This window comes from Strix aluco, chromosome 6 (assembly GCF_031877795.1).
Source record: "Strix aluco isolate bStrAlu1 chromosome 6, bStrAlu1.hap1, whole genome shotgun sequence".
NCBI classification, from domain to species: domain Eukaryota; kingdom Metazoa; phylum Chordata; class Aves; order Strigiformes; family Strigidae; genus Strix; species Strix aluco.
Genome location: NC_133936.1, coordinates 16,756,444 through 16,773,515, shown reverse-complemented (window position 1 = coordinate 16,773,515; position 17,072 = coordinate 16,756,444). Strand labels below are relative to the sequence as shown.

At 43.8% G+C, this 17,072-nt stretch overlaps 1 protein-coding gene across 10 annotated transcripts in view; it reads left to right on the top strand.

Moving 5' to 3' along the window:
- Nucleotides 1-16,868, top strand: part of BIN1 (bridging integrator 1) — a 101,670-nt gene extending 84,802 nt beyond the window's left edge. For 5 of the 10 annotated variants that reach the window (XM_074828801.1, XM_074828799.1, XM_074828802.1 and 2 more), the window contains 5 exons: nt 1,743-1,766; nt 5,305-5,397; nt 6,176-6,286; nt 7,664-7,765; nt 11,263-16,868. In XM_074828801.1, coding sequence (XP_074684902.1) covers nt 1,743-1,766; nt 5,305-5,397; nt 6,176-6,286; nt 7,664-7,765; nt 11,263-11,370 — 438 coding nt within the window. In that variant the 3' untranslated portion in view covers nt 11,371-16,868. The remainder of the gene's footprint in view (nt 1-1,742; nt 1,767-5,304; nt 5,398-6,175; nt 6,287-7,663; nt 7,766-11,262) is intronic. The other 5 variants (XM_074828806.1, XM_074828804.1, XM_074828805.1 and 2 more) reach the window with 1 other exon arrangement.
- Nucleotides 16,869-17,072: the final 204 nt, after the last annotated feature.

Below are 17,072 nucleotides of genomic sequence, written 5' to 3'. Positions count from 1 at the left end.
GTGACCTGCACCCACGTGAACGATAGTGTGGACCTGAGCTGTGGGTGGCTGGGCTGGGTGCCCAGACCTGTGCCTTGCAGATGGGCACCTTGGTCTTCTCTGCTGGATGTGTAAGTCCAGTGAGAATCGGGTGGCTATTAGCCTGGCTACAGTCTGGCACTAGGGTGTTCGTGGGATGCTTGTGCTTTGCTCTGATGATCTAGTGATTGACAACTCATTCAACTTAATGTATGTCCCTCCCTAGATTAGCATCCTCTGTATGCTATATGGATTTAAACTGTTACTCTGTGGATGGGAATTCAGCCTCAGTTCTGTGCTGCTGCTAGAAATTGCTCTCAAAGGGATTTTTAATAAACAGACACTCTGATAATCTGCAATTGCTTAAGGTGAAAAAAGCTGTAGACAGATATTCAAGTGATGTGAAGCCCTTCTTTTTCTGGGTATAACATAGCCTTGGTTCATAATTAAGAAGTAGCTTACTCCCTGAGCACAGTGCTGTGGAGTGCAGTATCAAAAAGGAAGATGCCTAATTCTGGTCTGTCCTGTACCTGGTCCTGTCCGCTGCTGGAGGCAGGTGCACTGCGCTTCACTGTATGTCTAAATGACTGCTGGCTTTGAAGTGCCTCTTGAATTTGGCTGTTGTCCTCACTGAGATCTTCCATGTCATATATATGAAATGGTTATTTTTTGCGTGTGGTTGCCATTAAAATTTGTAATAAACATAATTGGGATGTTTACAGTATTTCTCTGGTATCATCATGTCAGGTAGGCCTGTATGTCACAGATTTTGTAGCCATAAGACCTCTCTTATTAGGGAGATCAAACATTAGGCATTTGATTCTTCAGAATTAAAATACTGTATCTGCAAGATACTAGTTATTATCATAGTTTGATACACACCAATATGGCAAGCTGCCACTTTCTGGAACTTTAAGTGGGCAGATTGGCATTTCATGTCTGCTTGCTTGACAGAACAAGTTGCATGCCAGGATAAGCTTTTTAATTTATTTACTGGGATTTTTTTTTTCCTGAATCACCAGTTATAACTTGAATAATTTGGTATACTGGCATAGGATACAAGTATAAATTTGACTTAAAATAGAATTATTTTTTACCCTTCCAGCAAGCAACAAATATTACACTGTTTTTAAAACTTCATAGCAATAGCATATTTGGTGTTCTAATGTATTTATTAGTAGCTTCAGAAGTCATTAAGAGTCTGAAATCCATACTTTCTAATGGTAACCATATTACAAAACCTATCAAAAACCACCTAGTTTTCAAAGCAGTCAAATTTTTTTCCTATATGGTGGGCACTGTGGCAAAGGGGTTAAGAGATTTCACTACTGATCCAAAGACACCAGTTGAAGCTTTGTTCTGAAATCATACTAACTATTGGGTGTGGATGTATGGGAGCCTATTTAACCCTGGTGGACCACAAGTTTTTTTTTTTTTTCTGGCTATGTGGTCTGCCACTGATAACTGAATGTGGCTTGACTGTCTCCCTTCACACCAGAGGTGGAAAAAACCCTTACTCAACTGCCTTGGTACTTAAATTTGAATATGCAGTGGGGATGGGTGTATAAATTCAGGTACTAAAAAAATATTTTAAAAACATGCAGAGATAAGTGCTGTTGAATGTGTATGTCTGCTTCAGTCTGATCAGCATCTGTAATGTTTGTACTCGCTGAAATAATCACATATAAACATGTTTTATTTTTGTTGCTCTTTGACATGCTTAGTCTTTACCTTGGGATTTATGGGAGGTAAGAACTTCATATGGCTTTCATCTCTCATCATGTACTGTGCATGTGCCAGTGCCATCTCTGTGCGCATACCTATCTCCTTTTCCTTTTTGCACACCCTAAACCAAAGTTGTTCCATGTGCTGCTGAACCCACTTTTGCATCTTCTATGAAGCCCCAGGGGCAGCCAGATGTTCACTGGCACTCTGAAACTCATGTCTCCACCAGTGCACATTGCCTTTCCCTGCTAATTCACTCATCTGTCCTTTGGCATGATGCTGTGACGCTCTCCTCGAACTTAATCCCATTGTGGCATCATCCTCACCCTCCACTCACCCCTGTTTCCTAATCTCTGTACATCCTGTTGGTCTTGTGTGCGATGCGTAAATGTCTCAGCTGCCCTTTGTCTGTACCTGTTGTGCCTGTACCATTGGATGGGTATACATACATGTTTGGAATTATCTGTGGTGTTTGCTGTTTATTGACCATTGTTGCCAAAAAGGCTGATGTGAAATGGCTCAGCCTGTGTCTACACTGAAAGTTAAGTGCAGGCCCAAGATTTAGTTGACATCTGCCTCAACCTCAGCTTTTGGAGCCTGCTGACAAGGGAGACCCTACACATGCTCTGTCTCTGAACCAAAACCAGACCCTCATTTATGCCCTCCAGACATATTGGGCCTGGAAAGGTCTCAGATTGCTGCAGATTAGCCCATTGGGAGATATTTCAAGCACAACTGCTTTGGAGCACCTCTGGACAAACAGCCAGCAGTGTGGACAGAAAGCGCTTGGTCTGGGTACTCACGCCTGCTACTTGAGCTGGCTATATCCCATGGTGTGGGGTTATATGTAAGCACATGTCCTTGGTTTATGGTGGGGAATCGAGTCCTGCCAACCTTTCAGCTTTCAAGGGCCAGATCACCACCTAGAGTCAGTACCTGGGAGGACATGGCCTAACCCTTGCTGAGAGCCTGGCCCGAGGACTCACTGTGGCCAGTGCTGTCCTTCATATGAGCTTGGGTCATGTCACGAAAGATGTTTCCCTTGTATGTTTTATCAGCCATCAGTGTTTAACATCTGTCATTCCCCTGTATGTGCATTGTCAGTCTGTCTTAGTAAGAAAGAAACGAAGTCTGTGTTTTTGCAAAGAAAGATCTCGTGCCTTTCAGGTGGATGGGTAGGGATGAGGTATGACCGTATCTGACTGAGCTGTGCTTACACTCTGGGGTGTAAAAAGTGTTTTGGGCCATTTCCCCCATCCTGAAAACTGATTTCACCCAAAGGACAATTTAATCAACTGGGGAATGCTACTAGACAACATGTTCTCACTACACCATTTTTCACCTTGGCATATACTACATGGTTAAAGAGCAGAGCTCCCTATAGCTGGGGAATCCTCTTGCTCTTCAAGTCTTCTGAATTGTTTTTGTTCTAATGTTGTTCTTAGCTGTTGATGAGAGAAGACTTGTGGCATGGTTACATAGTCCCATATGCCATGAGGTTAACAACTGCATAGAAATTTGGATGCAGCGGAACTTGCTTAGTTCTGCAGCCTGGGAAACTTGCATTTGGTGTGTATGAAGCTGCTGTTGGAATAAGCAGATCTTTCAAAACTGGCAACAGCAGTGAGCAATTCTTCCTATTCTCCCTATAGTATTTTTCCATGACTGTAAATGCTTTTATAGGCCTTGGGATGCCTGTAGGTACATAAAATAGAAAAATAAGTAGCTGACATGAAAATGCCCTTTGTTGAAATCCCGGGGATTAATTTAGATTCAGTTTCCCTGACTATTAAAGACTGGTTTTGCAAATTAGCTGGTTTTAAAAAAGGAGCTCACGTTAAGCTCTTTTTTTACTTGTCCACGTAAAAACTATGCATCTGTCCCAGTTCCAGTTTCACTGAATCCAAATAAAAAGCAGCCTGGGAGTGAATCTAATTAAACACGAGAAGCCTTTGTAGTATTTCATATGCATACATTTACCTTAACACTACCAAAGCTGCTGTGGGAAAACTCTGCAGGATGGGAACAGCTTTGCTGTCTATAATATCCTCTGGCAGTGTAGGCCTGTGGACATGGTGGAAGGATGTGATAGAAGAGGAAAGCATGTGTTAAATGGTACAATTGGAGCTGCTGAAGGTAAAGTAATGGCTTTTTGTTAAACCAAGGATTTACTACTTTGTTATTGCTACTGTTATTAGAAAACTACTTGGAGCATTGTGCCACTGCATGGCTAGTAGCCATTTGGGTGTAGAGTTAAGGGTTACCATGGTTGTGGCTTTACACTGAGCTTTTGTAGGGTTGGGACTATGAGAATTGCAATATCAAGGAATCTGGACAATGCCTTGTTTTGAACATGGTTATATTCAGGGGTACATGTGTTTATCAAATGTATGAGTCATGTAGGCATGCCAAAGCTGGTTTATTCACAGGTATTAAACATGGGAAATCTCTATTGTGCAAGTATAAAGTGGGCATCTGGTTAGATTCATCTGGCCATGAAGACACTTGGGCTGCAAACTGAGATTCTTGTCAGGAGTCTGCCCAGGTGCTGCCTGGCCAGTCTCCCAAGGGGCTGATCTGCAGCACTGATGCTACTAGATCAAACTTATGTCCTGCATTGCTGCAGTTTCTGGGAGGGGCAAATGAATATCTTTAATTTTGTGTTAAAACAGGGTTATGCTGACTTCAGGCAAGGGAGGATAAATACTTGAACCACTGGAAGTGTATCAGAGGTGTTTAGTTGGTCTTTTGTTGTGCACAGAAACTGCTGTCCCCAGGCTTCCTAGAACAGTCTCTGCCAGACAGTGATTTGTAGGTGATGCTGAAAATTTCTCCATGGTGGTAGCAGCTTTTGTGCAGTAAACTCCTCTCTGCACCAACACAAATGTGTGCATGTGTGTACACACCATGCGGAATATTCGTACCAAATTCTTAGTAATAGAATATTCACAACAGAAATCAAATTAATGACTCTTTGGGCCTATCCAAAATCAAATTGAGTGACAGCAGTTTTCAGTTCAGTTTGATTCAGTGCTAATATCGTGTAGATGCTGGGTCCAGACTAAGTTCCATATCTGGACACATTATAACCATGCTTTTCTGTTTCTGGGAGTATTCAAAAGCTTAAATATTCCTTGATTCTTGATCCTTGGAAGTAGCCTGTTGAGAGATCCTTGTGCCTTTGCATGTGAGCAGTCTTGTATCCACAAATAAGTGGGCAATTTGTATGTAATAGATACTGTGCCTGTGTAAAGTACGTCTGCGATTCAGATCGTGAAAAGAGAGGTGCACAGGATTTTTGGCGTTTCATTGATTTCCTCTGGAGTACTCCTTGCTGCGTGGCTGGAGTGAGGGAATGCAAGCTTTACTGTGATTTCACTGGATTGCAGAGAAAGAGGGAGACAGATACCTAGCAAGACCATGAGGTTTCTCACCTATTTGTCAGCAGATGGCAGCAGTCAACAGCATAGAGCGCTTGGACAGACTTGAGTTGCACTTTTCTGCATTACACGTAGGTGTAACAAGCATAACTCTTCCACCTGGATGACTTTTGTATTGCAGCCTGCAGAAGCAGCCCATGCAAGAGCTGAAGCAGCTGGATCAGAAGCAGCAGCTGGAGCTGAAGCATCTAAAAATGAAGCTGATGCAGGATCGGTAAGCACCTTAAGGGACTGTAGTCCCTTTTCTCTATCACATCCCTTTGTCATCAGCAGATGTGGGAGGCTGTCCTGGGAAAACAGATGTGTGACTGCTTGGAAAAACACATCCCTGCCATCCCAGCAGTTACAATGTTCTTATTCAGGGGCCAGACTTAGCTGTTACATTTCATGTGTGTAATGCTTAGGGAGAAGCTCTGCTGGAAGATCCACCAAAAGAACTGTCCCTTCACCCATGTGGTGAAGCCAGCCCAAAGCCCATCCTGTGCTAAGCTTGCTTTGTCTGCTGGATTCCTCCTTGCTTGCTATTTACCTGCTCTGCCCTCTGGGCTCTGCTGGTGTCCCCTGAATATCCAGGGTTCCTCTTTTTTTCCTGACACTGCCACATTTTTAGGGGACTGGAGTAGGTCCTATCTCATGGCTGCTTGGTTCCTATAGGCTGTCCCGGTTGAGTTCCATGAGGACTCTACAAGAAGCGGCTGTGTTGTGACCACAGTGAATGGGAAATGCTGGGCATTATGGTTCCAGAAAAACTCTAAATCCTCTCTGCCCTTCTGCAGCCTTAAGCAAAGGAAGACAGTGGTTATCTCTCCTGCCTTCTCACTGCTGCCTCTGCTGTCCTTTGCAGTGTTTTTGTCACTGACTGGTGTGCTGGGAAAACCCACTGAAGCCATGGGTAGGGTTGGGATGTGGATCCACCAGGGTGGATCCCTGCAATTTTGGATTCTCTTTCCTTAATGGCTTTTTTTCCTCCCCTGACTGCTGCTGCCTACCAGAGCTCTCTGCCTGCTGTTGTTGTGGAAACTTTCCCTGCTACCGTCAATGGCACTGTGGAAGGAGGCACTTCATCTGAAAGAGCTGACATGCCCCCAGGTTTTCTGTTCAAGGTGAGTGCATGGTGGTGGGGCACAGAGTTCCTCATGGCTTTTTTCCTGTAATGAATTAACTGCTTTCGCTCAGCATGACCGTGGGCTATGCCACATTGAAAGGGAGAAAGGAAGTTGAACAAGAGATACGCCTTCCTCTCCAGCCAGCCCAGCTTCATGCAGTTCCAGATGTTTCAAAGGACTGTATAAGAGCATTGGTGTCTAAATGTCTGGCTGTGCTGTATAGCAAAACCCCTTCTCCTCTCTGCTGCAGTTATTTCTGTCTCTGATGGTGTGGTATAGTGTCAGTCACAGACTCTGGATAGTAGATAAGAAGTTGTGCTCCAAACTGGAAAGGTTAAACTTTGATGCAAGTGAAAAGTGAAGAAGAGTTGGAAACACCAGTAGGTACAGAGGACTTAATGTTTGGGGAAATGAGAAAGCCGGGATGAACAGGGAGAAATATAGGATTAGACAGGTGGGTATTCTGAATATGCCAAAGATCACTTGCAGCTTGTTTCGAAGGTGTGGAGGAAGGATTGATTCTGGGTGAGAATAGGCCACAAATTTAACATGCATAATGGAATATGGTAGCAAGACAGCACAGATGCATCATGCCCTGAAAGTGAGAGATGACTATCTCCTGCTATAGGAATGCTTTTCTTCTGCTTTAGTCATGTCCATGCATTTTTTTTTTTTTTTCCTGGGAGTTCTACCAAAAGCAGAAGAATGACAAAAGCCTGAAGAACAATAAGAGACTCATCACATTTAGGCTGGTTACAGACAGCATTATGGACGGTTCTGCTCAAAGTGGAGAGCTGTGGTTTGAAGTAGAAAAGCTGTAACGCAGATGTTGATATGAATTAAACTGAATACCTGAGAGAAAACATGTCAGAATACAATCACTCTAAGATTCAAACTGATACTCCTCCCTATGTTTCCTCTCCCTGCTTGCTGTGACAGAGATGGGAGGCTATAATCTCTGTTCAGCTGCAGAAAGAGTATAGGGCACCCTTTGAATGAATACACACTTTCTACCCTGTGAGGTTTTTAGGCCCAAACCATGGGAATTCAACCCTCCTAAGGAAGGATGGGGAAGTGCGTAACAAGTTGAATGAGACTCACCAGGATGCCCTTGTGGCAAAGGCGTGCTGCGTGCCAGGCTGTATGAAAAGCATGTAGCCATTAGATTAAGGGAAGTGGTTATTCTCGTACATGTGGCATTTGTGATCCAAGCTTGACCTGCCTCAAGCAGCAAGTTGGATCAGATGGCCTCCAAAGGTGCCTTCCAACCTGAATCATCCAGTGAATCAATGAAGTGAAAAGCCTTGTCACCCATTACAAAGCTGGATGAGAGAGTGCTGGCCTCACCCAAGCTCTGCTCTCCTCTCCCCATAGGTCCAGGCCATGCATGATTACACGGCCACTGACAGTGATGAGCTGCAGCTGAAGGCCGGGGACGTGGTGCTTGTGATTCCATTTGAGAACCCTGAAGAGCAGGTGAGTAGGGAAGATGGGGTGTGAGCCTGGGCCGGGAAGAGCCAAGGGGATTTCCAGAGCTGCTTCTTCCTCCACTAACAGTCAGCTGGCTGGATGCAGAGCCATCAGTTTGTGGCTGGGAGCTGGCGGGACAGCCGGTTGTACTTGAGCTTGAGATTGGCTTCCTGCAACAGAGGGGAGGACTCTGCTTGTGACTGGAAAGTGGAGACATTATCCTGCATAAAGCATGTGAAATAGCCGTGGCTTCCTGTCCCTGTCAGGGCACTTGAGCCAATACAATGGCTTGATCAGGGAGCCCAAGAGAGCCCATACTTTTCCTCCACGGTGCTCCTAAACTTGATACACATTCCCTGTGACCACTGCAGTGCAGACTGTGGCATTGGCAGGAGTGACCCTCAGCTTATGATGATGTTTTCTCCCCTTTTGAGAAATGCTGGAGCTCTGAGAAAGCAGCTTGCTATGGATGATGTCTTGCACTTAAGCATAGCAACAATGGCTATTTCCAAAAGACAGTGTTTGGTCAGGAGATGGCAGTAGAACCAAAGGCTGAAGCAGGTTGCTCAGCCCCAGAGAACAGTCTTACTGTCCATCTCCAACCTGAATTTAATTGGCAATGTTTTTCTTTAATCTGAGCTATCTCTAGAAGCCTCGAGTAAATCCTCATTTGCTGTGTTTGAGGGCTTCTAGCTGATAAAGTCTGCAGCAGTTTTACTACTTTGAATGAGGGAGGTGGTGATTTTATAAAATTCATGCTCACGTCTCCAGGTTTTTGTTTGGAAAAGGAAGGGAATTCTCCAAATCGAGTCAGTAGTCACCAGCTCTTTGGATTTGGCCAAGTCCAGAGAAGACCTGGGGATTCCACAAGGGGTAAAGGGAAGGTGTAGTTCACTGGCCACAGAAGATATGAATCCTCTTTGTGGCTCAGCTGTTGACTTTGTGAATTATGGAGGCAGATCTTGCTGCTGCTTGTGAAATGGGGAGCTATAATGTGGTGACAGCTCCCTTAGAGCTAGGTACGCTGGGGGGAAGGGTTTTATGGGGAAGAGGCAGTGATTCCTTCTGGAGACAAGACTCTTCACTGAGTGGGACTGCCCTGCACAAGCATTTGCGAGCATTTCTTTCTCAGAAAGCTTTCTGGATGGGAAATGAGTGGCAGCTCCCCTAGTTTCTTTGGTATGAGATGGCATTTGTGGAGCACAGTTTTTCAATGCCCTATGTTTGCACTCTAGCTGGATGTGGGTGCAACAGCCATGAACTCGAGACTCTCCAAGCTGCAGAGGGTGAGCTCTGAGTGTTGCTAACATGATGCTGTAGCTGCACTGAAGCCCTCTAACCCTCCTACAGTGTATCCTGTGCTACAGCTCATTTTCCTAACCTTGACCATACCCAGCCAGAAAACGTTGGCTGTTAACATGTGCATGAACTGTGCACGTGAGTGGAGGAAGCTTAGGATAAGAGACTGTGATCCATGTCCCCATCTTGCAGCTTAGGTGTCAGTTTGTGGGTACATCAGCCAGGCTTGGATTCATCTCTCTTGACAGAAGAAAGGGTTGAGAGCAGTAACACTTCTAAGCTGGCACTTCAAGTGACATGGTTCAAAATTGGCAAGGGTCAATCTGGGTCGCCCTGTCTAATCCCTGTAGCTGAGGAGGCCCTTCGTAGCAGGATGCAGTGGGAGTGATGCATGTGGTATGGCACAGACGCTATGTGCAAATGGATGAGCTTTTGTGCTTGCAGTGCTGTGAGCTGGAAGCTGCCTTCCAGACACTTGGGCCCAGCGCCTTCTGCCTAGTCGTTTGTCTTCCTGATTTATGGCATGTCAGTCCTTCCACAGCCCCTGCAGCTGGCTGCTGCAGATGGGCTCCCGTCTCATGCCATTCCCATGACATCCCCTGAATGCTCAAATCTAAGGCAGCAGCAAGGGCTGACTGAGCCTGCAGGCACCCAGTACAGCCTGCAAGGAGCAGGGAACTCGGATACAATGGCTGGCCTGAGCTGCTGCCACATGAAATGTGCAGAAAACAGGACAAGAGGGCAGAAGCTGCAAACTGGCAGTGGAAAGCAGTATGTGCCCCACAGATCACCCCTCATGAGGGCTGCATTACTCCTGCACTGTGCAGGTATGTTTTTAAAGAACATGTTTCAAGGGAAGCATTACTTGGCCTTAGGTAAATACCCAGGTAACTCCTGCCAGTTCCAGGAAAGCAGAAGTGTCAGAACAACTGTGTGAACCACAGGCACAAATGCCTCATTTCACCACAGCTTAGAGCATCTGATTGCCTGAGCACTTCTGCCCTGGCAAGTTATGTAGTTGAATGTGATAACATATCTCTAAATGAGCCTGGTGCATGCTTTGCCCAGAGGTGGATGCAGAGCAGGCTGTTGAGTTTGGAGGCAGCGGTGCCCCGTGCAGTGCACTCACCTCATGCTGCAGTCTTAACCCATAGGCTGCCCCACTGCAAATGACTCACGTGAGTGGGTATATTTGCATGCTGAAGGGGTGCTTCCATGGTGGCAGCTCTAAGGAATGCAGAGAGTAGCGTGGTTGCACACCTGAGCTGCAAGCAATGCAGCCTTCCCACCTTGAATATCTTGTCTGTCTCAAGTGCTTCAGGTAGAGCAGAAATCTTGATGCCAGACACCCTGCAGTCAGAGGGTGGGAAGTCTGGTTCTCCTCCTGAGCAGGTTCTACCAAGCAGGACTCCATTTGCTTCAGTGAAAATTCATCCCTCTTTATAGATGTATAGGTTTGGTGGCTATGGAGGACCGTTGTGAGAGACCTTGAGTCTTACATCATGCGTAGCACAAGTTTGAGAGTTTTGCCAACCTCACCTTTCATCAAGCCCAACAGACTGTTTGGGCTTTGAGAAGGTGGGTTGGGCTCCTCAGCTCCCAATTCTCTTAGACCAGAATTTCAGCACAGCAAACAAGACTCATTTTGCCTATGCCGCCTCTATAAAATGCTAATCGTCCAGGTGCCTTGGCTGGAGCAGGGGATGAGCACCTCCAGGGAATGATTCATCCTTTCCAAAGACCTGTGCCCAAGATGAATGGGATGAATGTCACTGTGGAGGTGCCTGTCTCTTCTATGACTATGGAGAATGCTAGACCCCTTATGTTTAGATTGAAAGGTGAGATACGTGATTCCCGTCCTGTAGCTCTACAGACTTTCTTTGGCAGAATTTCTCCTGCTTCAGTGGGTGTAAATTATGACATGTTTCTATTACACTTGCTAATTGCTTACAATTTCACTGCCTCTAGACACTCTGGGTCAGATAGGAGTTTTGCTACTGACTCTGGTGGGATGTAGCCTTCTCCCTGTTTAAAAGGGAACAAAAGCATTTTTTCCTTCTCCCCCATCATCTTCCTGGATTGTCTCCAAGCCAAATACGAGCATGGCTTTGATAATGTCTTGACACCTCCTTGGCCTGCACTCTGTAAGAAAACTCCCTGCTCACATCTATCCTTCAGCATCTGATCTCTCTCTTCTCCTCCAGGACGAAGGATGGCTGATGGGCGTGAAGGAGTCCGACTGGATCCAGCATAAGGAACTTGACCAATGCCGAGGGGTTTTCCCAGAGAATTTCACAGAGCGAGTGCAGTGAAAGCCGAAGCCCACCAGCTGCATTTCTGCTGGAAGAAAGCAAGTTTTCTGGTAGATAATTGAAAAAGAACAGCGAAATGAAGAGAAGAGAGAATTTTAAAGGAACAGAAGCCTGGAAAAATAGTCAACTTAAAGGGTGTGTTCTTCTCAAAGGACGAGGTTTCAGAAGTAAATTGAAATTGAAAGTGTTACCAAAATATATATGTATTAATAATAAGGCAAGTCAAATACCCTCTCCCCCCTTTGGTTTTAACAGCATTTGGATTCAGAGGACTGATGCAGAAGCAACTCAGTGTGGTTCTCTAAATACTGCATTGACTGAATTGGCGAGATGTCAGTCTGATCCCTGGAAAGGCAGTATTTGTCTAATAGCTTGAGAGTAGAAGCTGCATTTGCTCTTGGGCGGGTTCATCTGTTTTGTCTTGAAGGTGGCTTGCATGGCAACCGTAAAAATTCAGCCTTCCCTACGTGTTCAACCTACAGTAGGCCAAACTTTCTGTTATGCTGTTGAAAAAAATACTTAGTGTATAGTGTTCACCAATACAATGTGTGTGTGTGTGTATTTTATTTTCTTCCTTTAAAACAACGTTACACAAACTGTGATTTTGTACATGTAAAGATAAAAGAAACTATATGGAAAGGGCATGGAGAAGATGAAGTGTGTGAAGCTGTGCTCAGTCCAAAGTTCTTTTGAATGCAGACACCTAAATTCTCGCAGTAGTATTGGCCTGTGAAATGCTAAGGGGAGTGGACAAATTCAAGAGGAGAAACAAGACAAAACAAGCAGATGCCATTTAGATGGCTCTGCAGTTTGGGAGAGGGAATCCTCTGCCCTCAAAACCCTGTAGGTGGTTTCAGAAAAGCTTAGATTCGTGTAGATGGAAGGTAGCTCTAAAATCTGACTGGTTAGAAAATCTGCTTTTAAAGAAAGAGATAAGGGAAGAAATTTTTTTTGTTTTCTGAAAGAATGTCTAAAGAAAAACACCGAGGAAAAAACAATTTGCTTTCTGTGTTTTTAATTGGCATTGTTATTTGTGGAATTGTATTTCTGTTTTCCTTTGAAGACTTCTGCAAGTGAAATATTGTTAGATCAGCTTTATCCAGTGCTGTGCTGGTGATCAAGTTAACCTCTACAAAAACTGGACTTTTGAAATATTCATTTAAAATGGCTGCATGACTTCACAATATTTTAATGCATTAGAAAGGAAGGCAAGAATATCCAAGTGTTAGTGTCAAGAAGACACTCTGCAGTCTAATACTGATGCTGAGACCTTTCATATGCCTTTTCTTTGCTCCCGTTTGTTTTTGAGTTTTGTTTTTTAGTTTAAACAAGCAGATGATAAGGCTGTTTCAAAGTGCATATTACACTTGTTAAAATAAGCTGGTCTGACCCTCCAAGACTCTGAAGTCCCACAAAGGTACTTTAAACTTTACTTGAATACTGATGCCGCTGGCAAGCAGGTCAGGCTATTATAATTTTTTATGGCTTTCCCCCCCTACCGCCCCCCTCCCTGATCTTTTTGCCATGAAGGGGTTTTTATCAGTGAGGTTCCCTCCTGCTGTAAAGGGACAGGATCACTCTCTGAAATAATCTTCCTAACTGTTAGGAGCTGGCTTTTGTCAAAGATGCATGGAATGCTGACACACACTACTGAAGGTTCCACCTTTTCCAATCTGTTTTGATTATTTGTAGGACAACAGAAAAAACATTGTAGGGCAAAAGTGGATATTTTTTTAAGTTTTAGTTCAGAGGGACAGATTAGATTTTGATTAGAAAATATATTCTTACAGATGCAAAAACTGCTGGAGTTGCTTCTGTTTCCCATGTGAGAGATGGTCTGTGCTAGTTATTTACAGCGATGTAACAAGCATCAAAATCTGTTCTATATACCCAAATTCCTTCTCCTTTTTTTTTTTTTTTTTAAATGAACATGCAGGAATTTCTATTTTACATCACTGTTACAAAACCTAATAGTATTTAGGAGTAACTGCTCACAATACAGAAGGACTGGACTCCGCAAGTTATAGTATGGTGAGCTGTTGCTTTAGAATACTGCCCTGTTTGATTTTTTTTTTTTTTTCCTTTCCTTTTCATGGGGTTGTCTTTATTGTTACTCTTTTTTTCCAAAAATATCTATTTTTATGCATTTGTGACTCCCATTACTCCTTTAAAGAATATTCATAGAAAAAAATATACATTTAAATATACATAGAAATATATATTAAAAAGCAGGTTGATCCAATTAACATAATGCTGTCAGCTTAAAATGTTTATTTTTATGCAAAACCTGTGGATTATTGGGTTTTTTTTAAAAAAAGAGAAGATTCGAAGTACTAGAGCTGTGATTTTTTGTCTTGCAAGTAATTGTTCTAGAGCATTTAGAAAGCTGTGCTGATACCTAATTTATTGTGGGTTTTTTTGCTGTTTTTGTTGTTGTCTTCTGCTGTGTTTGAACCAGATGACTGTCCCAACAAAGATCCTTGTGAGGCCTTTTCATTTTATTGAACTTGCAAAGCAACTATCCAGTACTGTATTGTCCCTGCAGAAGTGGTAACACTCTGCAAAAAAGGGATGTTGTTTTCAGGTCATATGAGTGATGCTCAAACATTGCTAGTGGGGAGGATGTTGTGTGTCTCTCCATTTGCTTCCCCCCAACCCCCAAAGCCCTTTGCTTAGAGCAGGTAGGGTGGGTTACCTGGGTCTTGCATTGCCCGCAAATAAGTGGTGTCAGCACACCTCAGTCAGATTCTGAAAATGCAGGATGGGACCCACAGTTTATAAATTGCCTTATATGAGGGTAGGATGGCATAGCAGGAAGCTTGTAGAAGGCAGTATTTTTTGGAGCCAGATCTCTTATTTCCTGGGCCATGTTCAGCCCCTTGTTAACAACCACAACTCCTTCCATTTTCAGTATTTTTACATCTGCTAAAATACCTTGATTCTGGTTGGTGTTATCTGGTGAAGCAAACGTCTCATTTTCTTTGGCTTAGAACTGATTCAAATAGAAAGAGGGACAGTAAACTCCCAAGTAGGCTGAGCCCACAGTGGTTTTTCAGTTTGCAGGCTGAACTGAAAAGAGTTGTAAGGGTGACCTGAGACAATTTTTTTTCTCAGTGGAATGAAAAAGGAAAAATCAAAACATTAAAAAAAATTAATAATTTTAAACCAAAACAAAGCATTCATTTGTAGGGTTGCTTTTTCACTTTTTAAAAAACCATTTTGACTTGGGCTGTAACAAGTTGCTTTAAAGCAAAAATGTGAAACTTTGTTTTGCAAATGCTGAAAGAAAATGTTTTAATGTTAGTAGTCTTTTTGCCTTTGCCTTTTTTCTTAACCCGATGACTGGTTTCAGTTAACCCTAAACTGAATTTTTTGGTGAATACATTATCCACTGAAGAGACCCCAAAGAAGCCTATTGCCCAGTTCTGCAGGGTACTGACAGGTTCACTGGCCACATTTCAGGCATTACCTGGTATCTGGCCCAGCAAAACTGCTGTTTTCCCATCTAATAATCTTCCACTTTATTGTTTTACTGGGTGAACAATAAAAGCATCTCTGATCCCATCCCATTGACTGGTTTTGTAGCCTGGCTTAGAAAGACATTCTTGCTCTGTCAGTCTCAGTTTGGTCACAGATTTATGACTATAAATTTATGATGCTACTCCAATTTGAGCCTAATCCCATTGTGCAGTGGCAATTATCATTTGCCTAACTGGTAAGAAAGAAATAAGGCATTACTTTTTCTCCCCTTTTCTATCTTAGCAGATTCAGTAATATATCTTTATTAGGTAGAATCAGGGAAAGGTCCCAGGGTAAAGATGAATGCGTTGTTCCAGGCGAGACTCCTTTCCATGTGCTACTTTCCATGGGCATTCCTCAACTGTCTGCTTTTACCACCTTTATGTTTCTTGGCTGTGAAGGTGATGCAGTAAAAGGATTGTGCAGGCTTCATTCCAGCTGCTCGGAGCTAGTCCTGCTTTGTGATCTTTTTGCCACAGTCCTTGAAGCTTTGTTCACAGTTGCAGAACCCTTTCCTGTCCCACTATCCAAAGACTGTGGCCAAGGCAAACACCCCCAAGTCAAAGGGGTCTCTCTCTCTTATGACCTGGAGTAGGTGTGAGGGCTCCATATTCTGCCTGGAATTGGGATGTCAGCTCAGTTGAGTTTTGCAACAGCCTCTACAAGGGAAAAGGCCTAAGGCTAAGGAGATGCCGGGAGAGGACAGAGGGATGATACATTATCTTTCATTTTGGCTTGGCGAGCTGACTGCCTCACCTCTTGGTTCCAGGGTGGTCCAAAACCTCTTTATTTAGGACTGAGAACAAAATGTGAGTGGTCAAGATGTGCACGGTCAATACGATAACAAGTGTCTCTCTCCTGCAAATGACATTGGTTTCAGAGCTTCCTCTTTCCTGCTCTGTGCCAGACAGACTGAACGCTCTTTGCCACTACTGGAGATGTTTTGGATACTGTGCAGTCCCTATCCTAAAACAGTGAATGTCCTTTGCTGAAGGATGCAGAGGTGTCTGTCTCAGCCCTTTCTAGGAAGAGCTACTGATCTTCCACAGACAAGGCCTGCGTGCTTCTAACACAGTAGCCTCTGAGTTCAGTAGCCTCTGTGTCTTTTAGCATCTGACCCCACTCTCCAGCTCCTCCCATGCTCGAGGATGACGGTAGCGTATGGCACTTCCCACCAGCCTAAAATGCAAAGCTAGGAAATGCACAAACGTGTCCACCATCAAATCCTACATAATGCAGCTTGATAATGCTGGTATGAGGAAAACAAGCAACAGCTTTTCTTCTCTGGGCTGCCAAAGGGAAGCTATTCCTTGCCACACAGGTACCATCCCATCTGGCACTGGTGCAGACACGTCTCTGCTTGCATGCTCTAGTTTAGACATTTCTGAGTAGCAAACTTCTGATGGAAGGGGGTCCTGTGTGGTGCCCAGAGCTGGATTGTGCCATCAGCCCTCGTGAAGTTGGGGTCTGTAGCTGGCTGAGAATTAGAAGGCCATTTCAGAAATTTCATTTATGAAACGAGATGGAGAAGCTACAGCTGTGAAAACTGGTCTGTATGAACTTGTACTTTGATGTGTCTTATGGCTACAACTCCTTCACCTGTTCTCATAGCATATTCTGCTAATCCTGTTCCTAGTCCGCATTTCATGTAGATGGTCCCTACTTGAAACTTGCCAGATGCAGTCCTGGGCTTATTGCTTCTCTTTTTAACTGAATCAAATGGCAACGACTTTGGCAATGTATTGGCAATCTCTGTTCCTTCTGTTAATTCAGTCTCTGAGTTTAACCACAGTGACCTGAGAAATGTTTAGGTTTTGAGTGGTTTTTTAATTATTTTAATTTTTGTTTTGTTTAAACAAAGCTGAACAATTCCTATTGTATTCAGAGCTGTGATGCCCAGTTCCAGTGACAAGTACTAGATGGATTTGTCCCATTTTGTTTCTTGGCAATGTTCAGAAATATAATTTGTGTCATCTTAAGTCCCGCGTCAGTTTCTCTCTTATTTTTAACCGCCTTTATATTAAGAAACTGAAACAATTCAGGACCTCTTTCTCCTCAAAGAGGTGAGTAGCTTCAAAGAAGCTTGGTCTGTCCAGGCACAATTAACACTGGTCTTACAAACACAGGGGATGGAGAGGGCAATGCTGGTCCTTCCCTGAACAAGTACAACGGCAGAATAAGCT